The following is a 21,654-nucleotide window of genomic DNA, read 5'->3' on the forward strand; positions in this document are numbered from 1 at the left end:
AATACATGTGAAGGGCAAGTGTAACTAATAAAGTGACCATTTCTCTATTATTACAAAGGAAAATATTTTGCCCAGATTCAAAATTGGACATTTTTTATTCAGATATGGATTGTCTCATTGTTCAGACTACATTTTCAAGTCTGCTCCTTATTTTCCCTCCCTTTAGAACCAGAGCCCAAATATCATCGTCTTAGCCCGTTTTAGCCCTCAGCATTTTTAGTCATGATCTAGATTTTAAGCTTACTTTATTTTATTTTTTTTGCATTCATTTTTTTATCCATACTTCATACGCCCATGATCCTTCATACTGAATAAGGTACAAAGCATTTCCTTCTGTGACTTATAAGAAACTCTTAATGTGTGTATTGTATTTTAACTTGCTTTCCTTTGGAGGCAGGGAATTGTCAAGTAAGTACCTTCACATGAAACACTGGGTATGCATTTCTTAGTATTCCTTTCTACAGTAATTTTTTTTAGAAAATAGCATTACCTTATTTGTAGTACTTTTGGGGATTTACATACAGTTAATTAAAATACAGCCAACGTCAGTTTACTACAATAATTGTGCATGTGTTTTGGGTCTGCTCTCATTTGGCAGCTTCAGATCATTTGGTTCAGTTGTCAATATGGAAATATTATTTTATAACTTAATTATTTCCAGTGCTGTCCAATTTGTGCACATGTTGAAGTTATTTTTGTCTTTATTATTTTAATTATCAAATCTACATTTTGTGATACCAGATGAGAGGATGATGTCAACTGGACATTCATCTATTTTTGACACATGCTGTCTGTTTTAAAATATAAAATCTAAAATGTGTTAGAAAATGTAAAAGTATTTATATATGGTTGTTAATTTTATTTGAAGTCTTGTTTGCTTTGTGTATACATTCTTTTTATAATAAGTGAAATACTACACTTAAAATATCTATCATAAAAGTTTGAGTGAATGCTCAACTCTGTTTTTTCTGATATTTTTATGAATCATAATAAAACAATAAGCCATGTGTGATGTTCTATGATCTTGTGTTCCATTTTTCTTTAGTATAATTAGTAAAGGAGTCCACTATACATTAATAGTAATATAAGTAATTTGATTTGTCTATCATTAATACAGTGGCAACATTTTAAAACACATAGTAATTATTTTAATATCATAAATAAATGCACATAAAGTTAGAATGTGAAATTTTAGTACAAATATCATTCAAGTAGTAACATTTCTGAATTTGAATATGCAAATATAAGTAAATTAGATTTTAAAATATAAATGACTTTGTTTTATTTAAATAATGTTTTAGTTTGAAAATAGTTGCATACTATGTTTTTAAATAGATTACTTTTTTGTCATTTAGTTAACATTTTTTGCTTAAAAGTGTTTTCAGTGACTTAACCTTAAATGTACAGTTCGACAAGCAGGTAGCCTCGTGACGTATTATTAGTATTTCACATTGTAGTCCTATCTAAATAGATCCATTAAATTATTGAGTTTACCATCTTGAATTTGTGTATCCAATAATTTACCTTAAGAAATTCAAACATTTGTACCTGTAAGCTTTTCAACCAGCACATAATGTAAACTTAATTCAGTAGCCCTTTTAAATGTACAGTAATTATGTAATGATATTTTGTACATACTGTATGATTTTAGAGAGTTATAAAATACTTTTGATAAATGTATCCAACATTGTTTTTGTATTCGATTAATTAGTATTGCCTTGTGCTTTGTGTGATACTACAGTTATATAATATGAAGTATCTTTGTTTAGATTATATGCTAAAAACAATACAAGACAGCAAATGATTCCCATATCTTCTGAAAAATAATAAGTGACAATAAAAAATTGGCCTTTCCCTGATATTTAACAATATCACTTCAGGTTTTGGAACAGGCATGTAAAAATCATGATGCTACTTGCTCTTTCCAGGCAATATGGATTGCTAACGACTTTGACAATTAACTATACATCTTATTTTTAGAGCATTTTTAAAGCATTACTCCCAAGCTTTATGAGCTGTCAGCAGAATTTCTCCAGAAACGGAGGTAATAAATACATAACTGTTTACTGAATTCAAATCCTCATTGCCAAGACCTAATTTCTACCCTTTTCTCTAGATTGCTTGCAGCTTTATTTTGCATTTGATGAAAATAATTGATATTTTCAAAGTGCAAAAGTCTCTTTGTTTTGGCTTTATGCTGGCTTTCATTGAAGGATTACTTGGCAGAGACAGATGTTGAGCGTCTCCGGTGTTTTTGAAAGCATGCCTTTGCTTGGAATTCGTTTTTTGGACAAGGGAGCATTGCATTCTCTGATACTTCCTATGTCTTTCAGGTTAACTGCAACATTGCTAAGCTGTGTGTTGTGATGTGCTATGCTCTCTTTGATAAAGAACCTTACTTTGGAGTAAAGCTGGGGTCAAACATGAGCTTCTAATCCCATACCCAAGCCTGTTACCCTAAAGGATATTGTTTTTGAAGGAAATCTTTTATTGTCACATATATTTAACTTACGAATTAATAATAAACTTCATTTTAAAAAACTGGCAAATATTGCATACCTCATTCAATTTTAATCCTAGCAAATAATAAACTCTTAACTATAATATTTAAGGAAAGGACTGCAGCATGGTTTACAGATCTATAATCTTTTTTTGGCTCCACTCGCCTTGAAGCATTGACACGCTTCTTTCTTCCTATCCCGTAGGCGCTTTAGTACAGAGTTTGCCAAGTGATGCCAGGGTATGAGACTTCAATTTGTAGACTGGTGCACTCTTTCTTTTTATAAATTCTTTTGCTAGCATGCTTGGAAAGCATGGTTTGTACTACACAAGAATGACAACAAATCTAAAGGTTGCTTGTGCATGACTTAAAGAAAATCTTCATTTTTTGACTTAACTACTAAATTTTCTACTTGGCTTTATTTGCTGCTTCAAAGAGGATCCAGGTAAATGTCTCACTCTTTGTGTGATGTATTTTAATGTCTGATTGCCTCAATATACCATATATATTTGTACTCAAACCACCGATGCTTTTGTTCATTTGTTTTTTTTGTTTTTTTTTGTTTTTTTGAATAATGAAAAAGTAATTGTTCATTTCACCTCACAAAGTGACATCTTAATTCGAGAGGAGAAGGTCATTTGTGAACAATATGTGCAGTATGGTGTAATGAAATAACAGTAGGAAAACATGGAAAGCAGTTAAATCCTCATTTAAAAGTTTACAAATGTTAGTCTGAGACTTTTAGATATGACTTAAAAATAATAACTCTCACAAAAACTTGGAACCAGTTTACTACTTTAATATACATACAATATGCACATAGATTGAACATTTGTGTTGTTTTATCATTATGGAAATCATTCTGAACTCTGTTCACAGTATTATTTGCTGCTGATAATGCCGTATTCAGATAATTCATTGTTCTGGCATAAATCGTACACCAGGTAGGATGTTTTCTGCTATTGTAAAGCAGAAATGCTGTAAAGCTGGTAATAAAGTGGACCAGTTTGCTTAAAAAATTATTTATACGACAAGTGTTAAGCTTCTTTGCATAGTCATTAGAGGCGACTGACAAACATCGATGATGGAATCCCACACCATAAAATCAGCTGTTTTTGGCTGCGTGCCCTTCAGGAATGTTGCACCATCATTTCTGCGTTCACATCTGGCAGTTTTCCAAATGAAGTAAAAAGGTGGTGTCACCACTGACAAGAACTCATTGCCAGTTCAAGCATTTTAGACTACTGAAGACAGGCACCAGTCCTGATAAACTCGGCTATAGTCATAAATATATGTAGGTGCTGTAATGGCCTGTTGTATGACTCACTGTTTCTCCCATAGAGTTGATTTCTAACTTGGGTCCATATTGCGACAATTTTTATTGCATGTTTATATCCATATGGCCAGCATGTACCTATGTGCCTCAGGCTGGCAATGTAGTTTTACATCAACTACTGGTTAAGCCTTCAGCCTTCAACAAACTCATTTAATACAGTTAGGTCCATAAATATTTGGACAGAGACAACTTTTTTTCTAATTTTGGTTCTGTACATTACCACAATGAATTTTAAATGAAACAACTCAGATGCAGTTGAAGTGCAGACTTTCAGCTTTAATTCAGTGGGGTGAACAAAACGATTACATAAAAATGTGAGGCAACTAAAGCATTTTTTTTTTCACAATCCCTTCATTCCAGGGGCTCAAAAGTAATTGGACAATTGACTCAAAGTCTATTTCATAGGCAGGTGTGAGCAAGTCCGTCGTTATGCCATTATCAATTAAGCAGATAAAAGGCCAGGAGTTGATTTGAGGTGTGGTGCTTGCATGTGGAAGATTTTGCTGTGAACAGACAACATGCGGTCAAAGGAGCTCTCCATGCAGGTGAAAGAAGCCATCCTGAAGTTGCAAAAACAGAAAAAACCCATCTGAGAAATTGCTACAATATTACGAGTGGCAAAATCTACAGTTTGGTACATCCTGAGAAAGAAAAAAACAAGCAATGGTGAACTCAGCAACGCAAAAAGACCTGGACGTCCACGGAAGACAACAGTGGTGGATGATCACAGAATCATTTCCATGGTGAAGAGAAACCCCTTCACAACAGCCAACCAAGTGAACAACACTCTCCAGGGGGTAGGCGTATCGATATCCAAGTCTACCATAAAGAGAAGACTGCATGAAAGTAAATACAGAGGGTGCACTGCAAGGTGCAAGTCACTCATAAGCCTCAAGAATAGAAAGGCTAGATTGGACTTTGCTAAAGAACATCTAAAAAAGCCAGCACGGTTCTGGAAAAACATTCTTTGGACAGATGAAACCAAGATCAACCTCTACCAGAATGATGGCAAGAAAAAAGTATGGAGAAGGCGTGGAACAGCTCATTATCCAAAGCATACCACATCATCTGTAAAACACGATGGAGGCTTTCTGATGGCTTGGGTGTGCATGGCTGCCAGTGGCACTGGGACACTAGTGTTTATTGATGATGTGACACAGGACAGAAGCAGCCAAATGAATTCTGAGGTGTTCATAGACATACTGTCTGCTCAAATCCAGCTAAATGCAGTCAAATTGATTGGGCGGCGTTTCATGATACAGATGGACAATGACCCAAAACATACAGCCAAAGCAACGCAGGAGTTTATTAAAGCAAAGAAGTGGATAATTTTTGAATGGCCAAGTCAGTCACCTGGGGCCTCATGTATAACGCCGTGCGTAGAACTCACACTATAACATGGCGTAAGCACAAAAGCGGGATTGTGCGTACGCACAGAAAAATCCAGATGCAGGAATCTGTGCGCACGCATACTTTCACGTTCTTCCACTACATAAATCCTGATTTGCGTGAAAAGAAACGCACGTGCACGCGCCTTCTGTCCCGCCCCAACTCCTCCCAGAATTACGCCTCTTTGAATATGCAAATCAATATAAATAGCCTTCTGTGAAAAGACAATGGGAAAAGCACAGGGGAAAATATAAGAATTTCAGCGAATACCAAGTGGAGGCAAAGGAAAAACGTACTATTTGTTGGTTTAAACAGTGGTATAATCAACAAAAGGAAGTTGATCGAGTGACAGAGTGTCGGAGAAACTCGAAGGCTCAACTTCACAAAGTCGCACAGTGCCCGAAATAAAAAAGATGTTGTCACATATCAAAGTCAGCGTGAAAAGGCAACTCGTAGCCCACCGTCTGAGTGTCATATGAAAGCTTATTAGGGTACAGACAAAAAAAAGGCACACAGTGGGGAAAAAAGCACGAAATGTCAACTTTAATCTCGAAATTTCCACTTTAATCACGTAGTTTATTTTGCCATTAAAGTAGAACATTATAAACTTCATCTTAAAATCGTTTAATTTACTAGTTTCTCAAATCCCATTGTAACTAAAGTGGCATGTTAAATGCTTTGTTCTGTATTTGATCTTCTATGTACTCTGTGTGTGAATCACTACCTGCTTTTTAAATGGGCTTTCTCTTTCTCCGACAGGACACATAATCCATTACATTTGTGATATTACAGCTCTCTGAATGATTAAAATACTGAGATGTATACGTGATATTTTTTTCATGATGATAGGAATGAAAGCATGTTATTAAACATGGGAACACGGTGGCGCAGTGCTTGTTCATGTCTCACGCAAGAGGCTTGCTGCGCCATGCGCAACCTTCAATTAAATAATTTATCACAGCAGTACTGTCTCTTTCAAACGTACTAACCTCCAATTCCTGTCCTTACTTTTCTTTCTCCAAAAACTCAATCGCCACACAATCAGCTCTGTAATAGACGTGAAGCCATCTGTAAGCTTAGAACTTCGATTCTTCAAAACTTTTAAGGAACACTGAAATATCTTAGTAGTACATGTTTAATTATTCTATCCGTCTATCTTTCCAGTGTCGCGTCAGCACGAGCAAGAATACAGCGCAAGGCAGGAACAATTACTGAACTAGCTAGCGCTGCGGCATCGTGTCCTCACATGTTTAATTATAAACAATACAGATTATTTAAATGAAGTTAAAGTTTTATCTGTATAATATAATCAACATGTTTTGCTGCATTTCGTCTTAGAAATGAATACCGTCATCACATGTAAATACGCGCTTTATAAAGTGGCGCAGGTTGTGCAATATTATAACTGTAGTGCAAGTTTACAGTGGGGTAATTGTACTTATAAGTCCAAACATTTCTACAAGGAGCACTTGATGGACTGATTTAGTGTGTTTAGAGTTCTTGGGATGAAACTGTTTCTAAACCGCGAAGTCCGTACAGGGACTAAAGCGTTTGCTGTGGCTCAGGCAGCGTCTGCTTCATTCTGTATACCGACAATTCTCTTTACAATCAACTGCTGCTGTGATTTCCCACTCAGATACAGTGATATAAATACTCCGAGTTGTGCAGTGAGAGTAATGTGGAAAAAGATGATCTGCTGTGGCAACCCTTAACGGGATCAGCTGAAAGAACATGCAGTGAGAATAACAACGCTAAAGCAGTTATGGTATTTGGAATACTATGGCTATTCCCTGGACCATTATATTGCTACAGGTTAATTACAATCAGATGCATTACACTAATAAACAATATGCAGTTAATTTCAGTGTATTTATAAAGCCGCGCCAGGAATGTGGATTTAAGAATGAAAGGGTGATCACACAGGAACAGTAGCACTGCTTTGACGCTGGGTGCCGCCAGTCTGCAAAACCGGGCGGATAAATTGCGTACGCCAAGGAATGAGTTACCGTGGAAATGTGTGTGGCTTTACGCCAAGTTTAGGTTTTATACATCGCGATTTGAGCGTGGAAAGGTTCGTACGCAACATTTCTGTGCGTACGCACCGTTTATACATGAGGCCCCTGATCTTAACCCAATTGAGCAGGCATTTCACTCGTTGAAGACTAAACTTCAGACAGAAAGGCCCACAAACAAACAGCAACGGAAAGCCGCTGCAGTAAAGGCCTGGCAGAGCATTAAAAAGGAGGAAACCCAGCATCTGGTGATGTCCATGACTTCAAGACTTCAGGCTGTCATTGCCAGCAAAGGGTTTTCAACCAAGTATTAGAAATGAACATTTGATTTCCAGTTATTTAATTTGTCCAATTACTTTTGAGCCCCTGAAATGAAGGGATTGTGTTAAAGAAATGCTTTAGTTGCCTCACATTTTTATGCAATCGTTTTGTTCACCCCACTGAATTAAAGCTGAAAGTCTGCACTTCAACTGCATCTGAGTCGTTTCATTTAAAATTCAATGTGGTAATGTACAGAACCAAAATTAGAAAAAAGTTGTCTGTCCAAATATTTATGGACCTAACTGTATATATTTTATATGTAATTTAGTATGACTGATGAACACATTGTTGAAACATTTTTCCTGAAGTCAACATGGTGATCTTCAAGTACAGCCCTCTAGTGGTGGTCCTCGGTGTACCGAATATGCAAACGTAATAATTTCTTTACTTGACGATTTTTATCTCCCACGCTAATTTTCATGTAAATTTGAAACACGACCTCTGGGCAGAGCCACAGAGAGAATTTGTCTTTTTTTTTCAATTCTGCATTCTAAAGACGTCCATGCTAAGTTAACTGGTGACTCCAGATGGACCCTAGTATGAATGAGTTTGAGGTTGTATGTGAGTGTGCCCCGTGTCAGTGCTGTTGATCCATTTCTGACAAGTGCTTGAAGGCATTTCTGACTATTTGTGATGGCATAACTGAAAAAGTGTATTTAAGGAATAGAGGGTGGACAGAAGCATCAGTTGTTTCCAGTGCTAAAACGAACTCAAGTACCTGATCATTGACTATGATATTGTAATGGTGTCAAACTCCAGGATTTAATTTTGGTCAATTTCTTATTTAGAGGTCAGGTACTGTATTACTGCTTATGGAATGCAATTTTTGTTTTGGCTTAATTTTAGTTCACTAGATTTTTAAGCCTGTTGTGATCCACAACTTACAAATAGCTTCTTTTTTTCTTAAGCGCCTTCAGTTTTATCAGTTTGAGATAAAAATAATAAGGATAACAACAGTTGATTTGGTCCAGTTTACATCGATGTGTGGTCATTATAAATTGCGTATTTCAATAAAATATGAGGAAAGAAATGAGAGAGAGAGAAAAAGGTGAATTAGGTTTTTGCAAGTCACATCTAGTCCATAAAACATTTCATAAAATGAAAATCTAAGGTATTTGAAAACTCTGATATGACAAAATCAGAGTAATAACAAGTAGTAGAATTAAATAACACATTTAATACAAAAGCATTGTAGATCTGTTATTTTTGTACTGTGCACAACAAATATACAGTGACTGCCAGTTTTGCTGTACTTCTGGAGGGTAAGCATTGGCCCCTGTGAAACCTAAGTGGGTTAAGCTAGTTTGGCAATGTTATGAACTTCTCAGATTGTCCCTTACTATACAGGTATACAGATATGCCCAAGCTAAGACAATTATGTGAAAGCGGCAAACAAATATGTTCTGTTTGTAGAGCATTAACAGCCTTACTTTTAACTGATAATTGAGTGTTCTTAACTTTCCTCTATTTACATAAATGTTAGTTACAAGATTCTTCAGTATTCATGCCACTCATCCAACTTGTAGTTCTGGCTTCACTTCTAGCAACCATTAAAGTTGACTTTGACCTTCTAAAATTGAAAGAGAATGACAGTTATAGGTTTTATTTATCACAAAGAACTAGAAATATTTTCCTTTATATACGCATGTAGTAAAACTATTTTAAAACCACCACCATATATAAAACTTACTTTAAAAGAGTAACTGCATAATAATTCATTAATTTGATGTATGTTGACTGATTTATAAAGTTTGTGTGTATCTTTGTACATTCCAGAACTAACGATGAATCCAGTCATAATGTAACAAAGTATGTCATCATTATTTTTATTATTTACAGATTTATTTATACAGCTCATTACATGCTTTGAATGTACCTCTAAGTGCTTTACAACTTTACATATATTACAATGTATTACTGTAAAATATCATTTACTGTATATGTGCATATATCAAATCATATATATGTGTATGTGTATGTATATATGTATATGTGTGTGTGTGTATGTATATGTATATACTGTATATCTTTTATTTCGCTGGACTGGCATCCTGACTGGGATGGAGGGTAAAACCTTGCCCAGCCAGGAGGCCATAACAGAAGGACAATGTGTGCAGAGGGACAACCTGCCTGGGATGGTTATTAATTCCAATCCCAATACGGAAAAAATAAATAAATAAGTGGATGGACTGGGAGAGACTGGGGATGCTGAACTGTTCATTCCCCAGTATGAGAGGGGCCAGTGTTCCTCTGGTTTGACCCCAGTCTGAACATCCACAGGGTTTTCTGGGACAAGTAGATTCAAAGGGCATCCCTTTTGGGATCCTTGAGTGCCCTAGGGAGAACACCTCTCTGGTTTGGGAGGGTTCCATATGACTGGAAGGTGCTTCTGTAATATGAAGCTGTGGCTCCAGAAGTACTCCTAGGTCTATCTCAAAAAGAAGCTGTTTTGCTTCAAGGGTTTCAGTCAGAGTCGGGAGACAGAGGGCAGAACTTAACTGGAGGTGTGCAAGGAGACATTCTGTTCATTGGTAATTGTGCTGTAGACTTTGAATACTGGAAAAATGAAGGTTTTGTCAATAAAAATATTATTTTGCACCCGGGACTGTCTTGGTGTAATTGTGTCTATGGTTTGGGGGTTTGGTGGCACCCCCTAGAGGTCTCAATATATATATAAAACTAGATACTAGTAAAATATACTACTGAAATTATATGTATGTACAGTACTAAAATATACCGATTAACTAAAAAGTCGCTTAAACCATTGTATATTCATCCTACAAATGGTGATGTGATTGAGCTATTTATTTATTTTTATTATAGTTATAGCTAGATGGCAATGGAAATGAGGATTAAAAAAACTCTGAGAATGCCAGATCCTGGTGAAAAAAAATCTGTGTGAATGGAGTAATAATTAAATATTGTTTGCTCATTTCCATTTTAACACGTATTAAAACATTTATATTTGTATCTTTATTTTGGTTATATTGTTTTGTCATAATTTTAAATAGTCTTTATTTTTGTGGGTGGTACATATTTGGAGGTTCAGGTTTTTTGGACACCATGCATTTCTAGGCACATGATGTAGACACTAAGGGATGCTTGATGTCATAAAGTTAAAAGATGACCATGCACATTAAATAGCACGTGAATTTTATGAAAATAAAAAAGATTTCAGGAAAGTCTTGTGCTCAAATTGAGTTCAGAATCTTGCCTTTTTTTCATTAGTAGTTTGACGTGAGTGTAGTGTAGTTCCTTGTACTTTGAAGATGGATCATTTTATTTAGTGTACTATCTCTTATATCAACTTGATTATTCTTCTGCCTAGACCTCTAAGTGGGTCCTCCTTGATCTCTCCCATTCTTAAAAAATAAATTGTACAAGAGAACTTGTAATTTAGTTCTGTTCCAAGATGATACCAATGTCATCTTCATTATTTATTTCAAGAATACAAAAATATGTTGACCTAAGCCGAATGACTGCTCGGCTCTTCTTTTGCTCTCCTCTTTTGCTCAAATCTTGGTAAGAGTGAAGCAAGAGTCACTTTAGAAGTGTTGTCCTCCAAGAGAGTGGCGTTATATGTAGAACTGCCATTTCCACAGCACTACAATCCCCCCAATAAAAAGGGAATTTACAAAGAGAACTATTAATGTTAACTGCCACAAATAATATTACACATTTAAATGTATACGATATGCATAATTCAAACAGCAATACAGCTTTTTATGCAGACGTTTTAATAAATAGAATTTAATTTTTCTCGTTTGCCATGAGTATATGATTTTTAATACATTTTGAACAGCAAAAAAAAATAATCATCTTTTTTTAGAGACTTTTCGCTTGTTCTGTAGACATTTATTAGAGCTGTTTATTCATGAATGCAAATGCCACACAGAATATTGGAGTGTTCAGTGTCACTGATTAAGTTTCCATGATATCATAAAATCCTTGGGTTTACTAAAATCAGTTCATACAAAAATAAAAAACATTTAAGTTAAAAACTAAAATTATGTCCATTAATTAATCTGGGTATCTCATGCTAACTCAGATATTTCCTTCTGTTTATTCCTCAAAGAAGTGCTTCCTTCTTTCATTTTTCAATGCACCTCTTTTTCATAACTTTGTACTGTAACTCTACTTTTTTGGTGAGCCAGAACAAAACTACTGAATTTGAGGAGTACTGTTGAGGATTTTGAATGCTAAAGTTATAATTAAATACAATAATTTCTTTCTCCTTGCTAGAGAAGATCGTGTTCATTGTACAAAAATTAAGATTAACACCGTGTTTTAAATGTGCTATTATAAAGCATAAGCATTGTTTCTTGAGGTTACACAGATATGACAAGATTCAAGCTAACAATCAATATTATATCAAGCTTATTTTAAATAAGCAGTTTAATTAATGAATGTAGCAGGTTAAAAGGCCTGTTGCATAAAATATTGTGTCAATTTTCCTTACTAAATAAAAAAAGACTTTTAGCAATAGTATGTGACTGTTGTGATTATAATAATATACAATATTAAGTAAAGGAGTGTTTAATCATAGCGTTGTAGCACCACAGATTAACTCATTTTAATTTACTGACTTGTTAATAATTTTAAGCTCTTCCCTGTTTTTCTTAACACACAATTACAAATAAACCACAAATAAAAATGTAATCAACACTTGAACAACACTGTCTTTAACAGTAAGCTCCCCTTAAATAAGATTTTACAAAAAATGAGATGATTGAGAAGTTCTAATCATCCTTGGAGCATAAAACACTTTGGTGATTTTTTTCCATAATATTAAAATATCCATTAGTAGAAATTCTGGATACAACTGTATGACAACAGGACTAAGAGCAGCATGTCACATTAAACAAGGAGCTTCTGTTAGCCACAGGAAATCCATCGTAGTTTAGTCCACATGGACATCCTGGTCTAGTGCATCAGTTTCATATGTTGCAGCTACTGATAGGTTAGTTTCTAATGGGATGAACATCACATTTCAGTACAAAAATATCTCCGGCTTTGAATGTTAGTTCACAGACTTAACTGATTTTAACTGTATTGATTGTCTATTGTTTTCAAAGTGGGGCTTAGAGAAAGGCACTGTAGTTTCAATACTAAGATTGTGTCCTCTTGTCTTTTGAGCTTTGAACTGGTTATCGGAACATTGCAGTAACAGAATGCTAGGAATAAAGATTTTGTGGAGAACGGGCTATTCGGCTCAACCCAGCTTGTCAATTAATTGTGCAGAATGCTTAATCACAGAGTGTGTGAAATACACAGTATTCACAGTGCATCACTTTTTCCATATTTTGTTATGTTACAGCCTTATTCCAAAATGGATTAAATTAATTTTTTTCCTCAGAATTCTACACACAACACCCCATAATGACAACGTGAAAAAAGCTTACTTGAGATTTTTGCAAATTTATTAAAAATAAAAACATTGAGAAAGCACATGTACATAAGTATTCACAGCCTTTGCCATGAAGCTCAAAATTGAGCTCAGGTGCATCCTGTTTCTCCTGATCATCCTTGAGATGTTTCTGCAGTTTCATTGGAGTCCACCTGTGGTAAATTCAGTTGACTGGACATGATTTGGAAAGGCACACACCTGTCTATATAAGGTCCTACAGTTGACAGTTCATGTCAGAGCACAAACCAAGCATGAAGTCAAAGGAATTGTCTGTAGACCTCCAAGACAGGATTGTCATGAGGCACAAATCTGGGGAAGGTTACAGAAAAATTTCTGCTGCTTTGAAGGTCCCAATGAGCACAGTGGCCTCCATCATCCATAAGTGGAAGTAGTTCAAAACCACCAGGACTCTTCCTAGAGCTGGCCGGCCATCTAAACTGAGCGATCAGGGGAGAAGGGCCTTAGTCAGGGAGGTGACCAAGAACCCAATGGTCACTCTGTCAGAGCTCCAGAGGTCCTCTGTGGAGAGAGGAGAACCTTCCAGAAGGACAACCATCTCTGCAGCAATCCACCAATCAGGCCTGTATGGTAGAGTGGCCAGACGGAAGCCACTTAGTAAAAGGCACATGGCAGCCCGCCTGGAGTTTCCCAAAAGGCACCTGAAGGACTCTCAGACCATGAGAAAGAAAATTCTCTGGTCTGATGAGACAAAGATTGAACTCTTTGGTGTGAATGCCAGGTGTCATGTTTGGAGGAAACAAGGCACCGCTCATCACCAGGCCAATACCATCCCTACAGTGAAGCATGGTAATGGCAGCATCATGCTGTGGGGATGTTTTTCAGCGGCAGGGACTGGGAGACTAGTCAGGATAAAGGGAAAGATGACTGCAGCAATGTACAGAGACATCCTGGATGAAAACCTGCTCCAGAGCGCTCTTGACCTCAGACTGAGGCGACAGTTCATCTTTCAGCAGGACAACGACCCTAAGCACACAGCCAAGATATCAAAGGAGTGGCTTCAGGACAACTCTGTGAATGTCCTTGAGTGGCCCAGCCAGAGCCCAGACTTGAATCCGATTGAACATCTCTGGAGAGATCTTAAAATGGCTGTGCACCGATGCTTCCCATCCAACCTGATGGAGCTTGAGAGGTGCTGCAAAGAGGAATGGGCGAAACTGGCCAAGGATTAAGTGTGCCAAGCTTGTGGCATCATATTCAACAAGACTTGAGGCTGTAATTGCTGCTAAAGGTGCATCGACAAAGTACTGAGCAAAGGCTGTGAATACTTGTGATTTCTCAGTTTTTTTATTTTTAATAAATTTGCAAAAACCTCAAGTAAACTTTTTTCACATTGTCATTATGGGGTGTTGTGTGTAGAATTCTGAGGAAAAAAAATGAATTTAATCCATTTTGGAATAAGGCTGTAACATAACAAAAGGTGGAAAAAGTGATGTGCTGTGAATACTTTCCGGATGCGCTGTAACTGCTACATACCATCCCCATCAAAAAGAGTGATGAGAAGTCGGGGATAGTTCACAACTTTTAAGGCCACCCGTCCAACAAATAAAGCCCAACTGAACGTAGATCATGCAAGAGTACAATGATGTAAAACACACAAGCAAACAAACGACAGATAAGTGAGAAAGCGACAATGTGAGGCTTTGCAGTTGGGAGAGGACATAACAAGAGCCAAGCATATGAAAACGTCTGAGGCATCAGAGAGGTGTGCTAGAGATGCTCAACAATAATGTGCTGTGCCAGTGAATTGTTTAAGGAAATGTCATTTCGGTGTATTAATAAAAAGGAGCCAATGCAGTTTTTAACACAGTTATTGAATTGGGATTTCGGATTATACATAATAAAATACAAACAATTTAGAAGTTTTGTATGTTTTTATTTTTTATTTTTTTTGTAAAATCAGTTTACATTCACTTTCTGTTAGGACCTTTAGAAGACCAGCTGTGACTAACCAGGTTATTTTAAGGAACTATACTCTTGTTTTCCAAATATTAGGAACTTAATCTTGTTGTTCATCTGAAGAAATAACAAGTAGCTAAATACTTCTCAAGCTTTGATTTGTGTAATTAATGTATGTTTGATGTGCTGTCCATTCTAATGCTACCTTAAAGGCTATTCTAACACAGAGTACACCGTTTACCTCAAAAAGGCCCAAAGAAACCTGCTGGACATCATGACTGAGCTTCTGTCCCTTTCAGCTGGAGCTGGGCAGGCCCATCCCCTTACTAGTCGTCTTTCTTTCGCTCATTTTTTTCTAGCAGAATCTTCTCTTTTTCACTAGTAAATCTTGTTTTTTGTGACAGCCTGGGCCTCTGCCATTCATTTTAAAAGGATTATTTTGCTCTTGTAAACACCTTTTGCAAAAACGAAGGAAATTTACACAAACAAGTATAAATTCAATTTTATGAAATTGTATATTAACTGCTGTATTAATTTTCCCATTAAATGTTAAAATAATCTTTTATATTTTTTAAATGGTACCAGTAAGTACTGGAAAGTATTTCCCAATATTTCAGGTTTCTGGGTTGCAAACAACACAATACATATTGTATGTTCTGAACCGCGGAATTAACATGCTATAGTATGTTTTCCTACAAGCAATTAACATGTTATTTATTTTCAAAAGTTCATGTGGTACCGTAGAAATTAAATTATGCGGAATGCTTGACAAATTATTATAAACTTTAAATCTGTCATGAAAGATTTAAAGTTTTTACAGATATTCTTCTGTAACCTTGTATGCATGTTTCATGCCCAATGTATATTTTAACCGCCAATTCCTTATTTAAAATTATGATAATGTATATGTTGGTAATGTTTTGTAAGGGTTGCACCAAAGTGTAAGGATCATATTAATTATAGGAATTAATAAAGATCAAATTGTTAATGATTAGATTTCAATTAATTATATGTACAGTACTTTATTGACTGCTCTACAAACTTCCAATCCCCATGAAAGCTTTTTTCGCACTGTTCTATAATTCCGCACTGCTGCCTGGACAGTTTGTCTTTGTTGCTGTCACTAGAGGCAGCTCATGAGGACTGGGCCTGCTGTGGTGATGTCTGTATTCCATCATCTTTAACTATGCCTGATACTGAATTGTCACAGATGATATAGTTGTCTTCATGTGCATGTTGAAAGCTGCATGAATGTTATCTGCGAGGATTTCTTTCTTCACAAGAAAGTAAATCACCGTTCAGTGTTGAAATGACAAGTCTTTGTCTTCCCATTCTAAAAATATAATGGAAGCATGTGTAAGACAATAGTTATAAGAACGCACATTGCAATATTGACAGGAACTTGTTTGGTAATTCGAATACGCTTACCGTAGATACTCGCATATTAGTCGATCTCACAGATAAGTCAAGTGTATTGTTTAAGCCGAAAATTACGAAATTTGTTATGACCCACGTATAAGTTGAGGGTAAAACTTGACAGCTATCAGAGATAGAGGGCGACAATCAGCTGTTAATGGCGACAAAACTCACTGTCATGTCACAGGCATTCCCCTCTGTGCTTGGAGAAATGCTAGACTCGTTGACTCTGCAACTAATCCTTGTGTGTGCGTTTGTTGCGAAATATAAACAAAGGCAAGATGGCGTCGATATGTCACAATGGAGCGAAGCGAGTGCAGATAAGAAAACACTCGGCAGACGATGTTTTGCACATTATTGCTGAGTCGGACTCTGATTTTTCAGAATCGGATTTTATTGACAGTGATCAGGAATCGAGCAAAAGGGTGAAATCCTTGCGTGTGCGTGAGTTGCGAAATGTAAACAAAGGCAATATTCAAAATTTTTTGAATCGCGGGCTGCGCTTGCATTGCATTGATAGCGTGCGTTGCCTTGGTTCTTTTGATTCCAAATCTGGTTGCACGTGGCAGCTAATGGTATGTTTGTTATCCAAAACCTGCAAAAGCTAATGCTCAAATTCAAGTATTTGACAGTTTAAAGAATTATTTAATGAAGTTAGAAAAAAACTAGCTAATTAGCAATAGTATTGCTGGCTTATAATTATTTCAAAGACCATGGGAAACGGCAGATGACTGGTGACTTAACACCGTGAAGCGTTGAGTGTACAATGTCATTACCCAAATTCTATGGACAATTGTGTTGCCCCGCGGATAAGTCGATTCTGTTTTTTTGAATGAATTTTAAGGCATAAATTTTTCGACTTATACGCGAGTATCTACAGTAATTATTTTTGCAATGACACTGGTTCTGTTCTACAATTTATATAACATACAGAGAATACACAAAGTGCTCATGCTCCCTTAGATTTTTATATTTTGTTGTAATATACCCTTTGAATTGATAAAATTGGAACTTTCTGGCACTTATCAGCAAAAAAATATACTAACAGTAAAAGCAAATTTCTTAAGATCATTCTAAATTGCAAATCAAATACAGAAAATGACGTAATTTAATTCAATTTTTGTAAAAGATGCCATCATCCAAAATTATAGACATGAGTCACTGGTAACTTTATGCATTAAAACACTGCAGCTTTTCCATTAGTAGTCTTCGCGTAATTTCTTAAGCTAGATAAGAAATGCTAGTGAATTATCTGTACACTTTTCTAGTTCCTGTGAAATAATAGTGTTTCTTGCTTGAACTGAAGTTTGGTTTTGCCTCTGTGGTTTTGGTCATTTTCCAGAAAGTCATTTTTTTTCTTGCTGACTCTGTCAGACTTTCCTCCAGATTTTCTGTGCACTTTGCTGAACATATTTTCCTTTCCATCTTCACAAATTTTGTAGGCTGTGACCCAGAGAAGTATTCTTGTGTCGTTTTGGTTCTGCCAACATATAGACTTTATGACATGGAATGCTACTAATGCTTATTCCAAATATAATATTTTATTGTAAAGACCTCAAAGGTCATTAAGCAACTGTGGGTGTAGAGCAAACAGTCTTAATAAAATATGTTTGCATCCAGATGTGTAAAATCTTAAACTATCTCAGGAGTGTCAAACGGAGATCTCAGTGGGCCATGATGGCTGCGTGTATTCATTACAGCCACTTTCTTAAGTAGTACCTAAGCACTGTTGTTAATGAAACTGACTTCTTTAGTCTTAATTAACTTTTTAAGATTCATTACCCGTAACTGTTTCTTTTTTCCCTAACCAGCATCTAAACAATAATGAAATGCAAATGCCAACAGCTGAACAGGTGACTCCTAGCCAGCCTGTCTACTTAGCTCTGTTCAGTGTGGCTTGTTTTTGTTAACATCCGCCAAGTCAAGATGCAGCCTTGTGGTGGAGACTGATGGCCAGATATCCTTCACTGACCACATTACAACTGTCTCTTGTTCTTGGAGATTCATTCTGTAAAACATCTGAAAGATCAGATCATATCTAACAGAGTACGCGGCCCAACTCTTCATCTAGGCTTTGGTCTTGTCATGTCTGGAATACTGAAACTCTCCACTAGAAGAAGCCCCTGCATGCACTGCCAAGCTGCTGTAGATAATTGAAAATGCATCAGCATGTCTTGCGTTTAACCAGCCAAGATGGGCAAATGTCAGTCCTCTTCTCAGGTCACTACTTTCACTCCCTGTAGCAGCATGCATTAAGTTAAAATCCTTGATGCTTGCCTACAGATTAGTCTGTGGGTCGGCACCTATGTATTTGAGGACATTTGTTAGAACGTATGCTCCTCTTTGCCCACTGTTGTCTGCTAGTGTCCTGATTTAGCTGGTTACCTCACTTTGTTGTTAATGAAAAAAGAAACAGCTACAGTATATGAATGCTAAATATCAAGTTGATTAAAATGAAGGCAAAACTTATCCAATCTTTTAGCAGCAGCATTTGCTTACTAATTAAGAAAGTGCCAGGAATGACAGCCTGCAGACACTGCGGCATCCCAGGATCAGAGTTGGACGCCACAATCTATCTCACACTCCAAAAGAAAAATATTTCACTTCGACACCCATAAGATAATTGAGTGTTCGCTACTTGCATAAGAAATTGTAAGATACCTTTATTGTCACTGTACAATACAATGTTTGTTTGGAGCAATCCCATAGATACCTTAGGTAAAGGTATATAAAAGTAGACATTAAACTACAAGAAGCACAAATTTAAAAGTCAACATTAAACTATCAGAAGCACCGGTCCTGTTAACAGTTCCAAATATACACATAGTAAAAGTAAATATGTATGCATAAATAGATAATTAATAAATGAAGTCACAGTGAGATTGACAGTCAATTTAATGGTCAGGGGGTCTACATGGGTCACGTATGACTGGGTGACTACGAGCGGCTGATGCAGAAGTTCAGTTCAGTCAGTGGTTTCTGTCATGAGAAGGGGCTGAGCATTTAATAGATAGATAGATAGATAGATAGATAGATACTTTATTAATCCCGATGGGAAATTCACATAGGCTGATTGCTTTGGGCTAAAAGCTGTTCTTCAGCCTGGTAAGTATCATCAGTGTCGGGACTAGGCCTACAAAAAAAGCAGCCCTTCAGTGTGACTTTGTGTGCATCTGAATACCTCAGACAAGCATTTCTGAGAAAAACTTTACATGCGGTCAAAAAACCCAATAGAGATCAGTGCACACAAGGCCATAATGAAACACACAATGGGAAATGCACATTGTCATTACTTATGTATGACACAATGCTAGAAACACGAGCAGTTTGAGAACAAAGTAATCACCAAAACAGAAGTTTAAAAGAACTCCAAGAATAAGCAGTACAGTATTGAGCTGAACACACACCATTCTTATGAGATCAAGAACGTGGTAGCAGGTGCTGTGAGGGTCCTGTAATCCCAGTACGAGTTTCTGCTACTAAAGGGAACATGCCTCAGAGTGAATTTGCATGTCAAACTGAACATGTATGACAACAGGACTTTTATTTTTTAGAAATAATTGTATTTAACCGAAACTCATGGGAACCACCTTGGTGGAATACAAGCAGTTTTCGTTTTTTTCTCTAAATTCTAACAACAGTTTATTAACTTCGAATGTTTTTAGGTACAGTATTCCTAATTTCGGTGATCACTTACAGCATCACTGATGTTCAGTGTTTGGGTAAAATTTCTTTCTTTTCACTTTAATAATAATAAAAAAAATTAAATTGCCTATTTAAATGCAGTAAGATCTCTTGCTGTAAATAAAGAGTTTTGAAATGGCTGACTGAGAAAGTCCAAGTTTCGTAGCAATTTAGTTTTAATCTTGGACTGCTCTATAAATGGTAGTTTTCTTCACAGAATGTATGATACAGATTAATTCATTTTTTTGCATTGTTATTTTATTAGAATTTTAATATTTGAAAATAATTCTGACATGTACAGAAGTTTTTATGAAAGCATTTAATAGTGGATTTTTTATTAAGATGTGCTTGCCATTATTTCAATGGGTGTGAGATATAATTTGATTTATTAGTCTGTCTTTTTTTTTTTCTAGAATAGGTCCAGAGCGATAATGGCTGTCATATGTTATGGAATATTACTGCTTACATACGCACAATCTAACTAGACTAATTATAATGCAGCTTTTCGGTTTTTGTATTGCAGTTTCTCAGTCATTCCTAGATATGGCACACAGATGGATATCTTTAATAAAAGAGTAATTGTATTAATGTTAAGAATATTATATAAGTGCAGCCTTTCTTGTGTAACTTGCTAAAAGTGTAAAATTATTATATAAAAATTTCTGGCAGTAAATTCAAATCAAGGTGTTCAAAAAAAATTACTGACTAATGAATAGATGAGAACAAGATCAACATTTCTGAGAAATATGATGAGCTGAATTAGATGGTTTGTCTCAGTATCTATTAATAGGCTTGTTCATGTAGTGCATTGGAAGTTCATTTCAAATCAAGATATTTTCCATTACTGATTTAGATTTCCAACATTTTGTATTTGCAAACGTTTAAAGTGACTTTTTCTATTCTGTACTAACATTCCAACCTGTAGGCGGGACTTTTTTTTTTTTTTTTTTTCCCCCCGGTGCCTAATTATATTATAGGTCCACAAAAAAGCTCAATGTTCTTTATGTAAATAAGATTAATTATGCTGAGTTTGCTACTTTTAGGCCTCCTGTCAGCAGAGCAGCCCCCCAACCTGAAAAGCTGCAAAAAAATAACATCACAAAGAAGAAGAAGCTAATCGAGGTCAGTACTAAGATCAGGGGTATACCTGTGAGTCAGTTATAACAGCAAAGCATGTTATGTGAAATTTAGAAAACTCCTTATTTTGAAATATTTTTCTTGTAAACACTTGTTTTGTATAGTTTTCCCTTGTTAACATTATTACTTGAAGTGTTACTTAAAATACTGTCATACTTCTGCTAGGCTTTCACACCTTTATACTTATATACAGTAACTACTACTACTAATATTACTACTAATAATAATAATTTTTATAATGTTTAACTTTTATCATGCAGAATTTCTTTTGTCTAGTAATGCAAATACTCATTCATTTTTCACAAAACTAGCCTACGCATAATATATTGCATTTACACAAGACTGTGTGTGTACTCCTACTATATTTTTATTAAACTGATTTTTTGGATGTACCACCTTTAGCAGACCCGGCCAACACATTTTCCCTGTAGCTATTGGTCACTTCTTTATGACTTTAATCCTTGGAAAATGCCTCAACTCACTGAAATTTCTGCATTTTGATGCTTGATCTGTTATTTAATGTCCTGCCACAATA

The 21,654-nt window shown here is 35.9% G+C and overlaps 1 protein-coding gene across 2 annotated transcripts in view; it reads left to right on the top strand.

The window, feature by feature from the left end:
• The window catches only part of LOC114665604 (echinoderm microtubule-associated protein-like 6), a 352,025-nt gene that overhangs the window by 261,239 nt on the left and 69,132 nt on the right, over positions 1–21,654 (top strand). For both annotated transcript variants that reach the window (XM_051919661.1, XM_028820199.2), the window contains exon 28: positions 21,026–21,104. In XM_051919661.1, coding sequence (XP_051775621.1) covers positions 21,026–21,104 — 79 coding nt within the window. The remainder of the gene's footprint in view (positions 1–21,025; positions 21,105–21,654) is intronic.

Source organism: Erpetoichthys calabaricus, chromosome 15 (genome assembly GCF_900747795.2).
Source record: "Erpetoichthys calabaricus chromosome 15, fErpCal1.3, whole genome shotgun sequence".
NCBI classification, from domain to species: domain Eukaryota; kingdom Metazoa; phylum Chordata; class Cladistia; order Polypteriformes; family Polypteridae; genus Erpetoichthys; species Erpetoichthys calabaricus.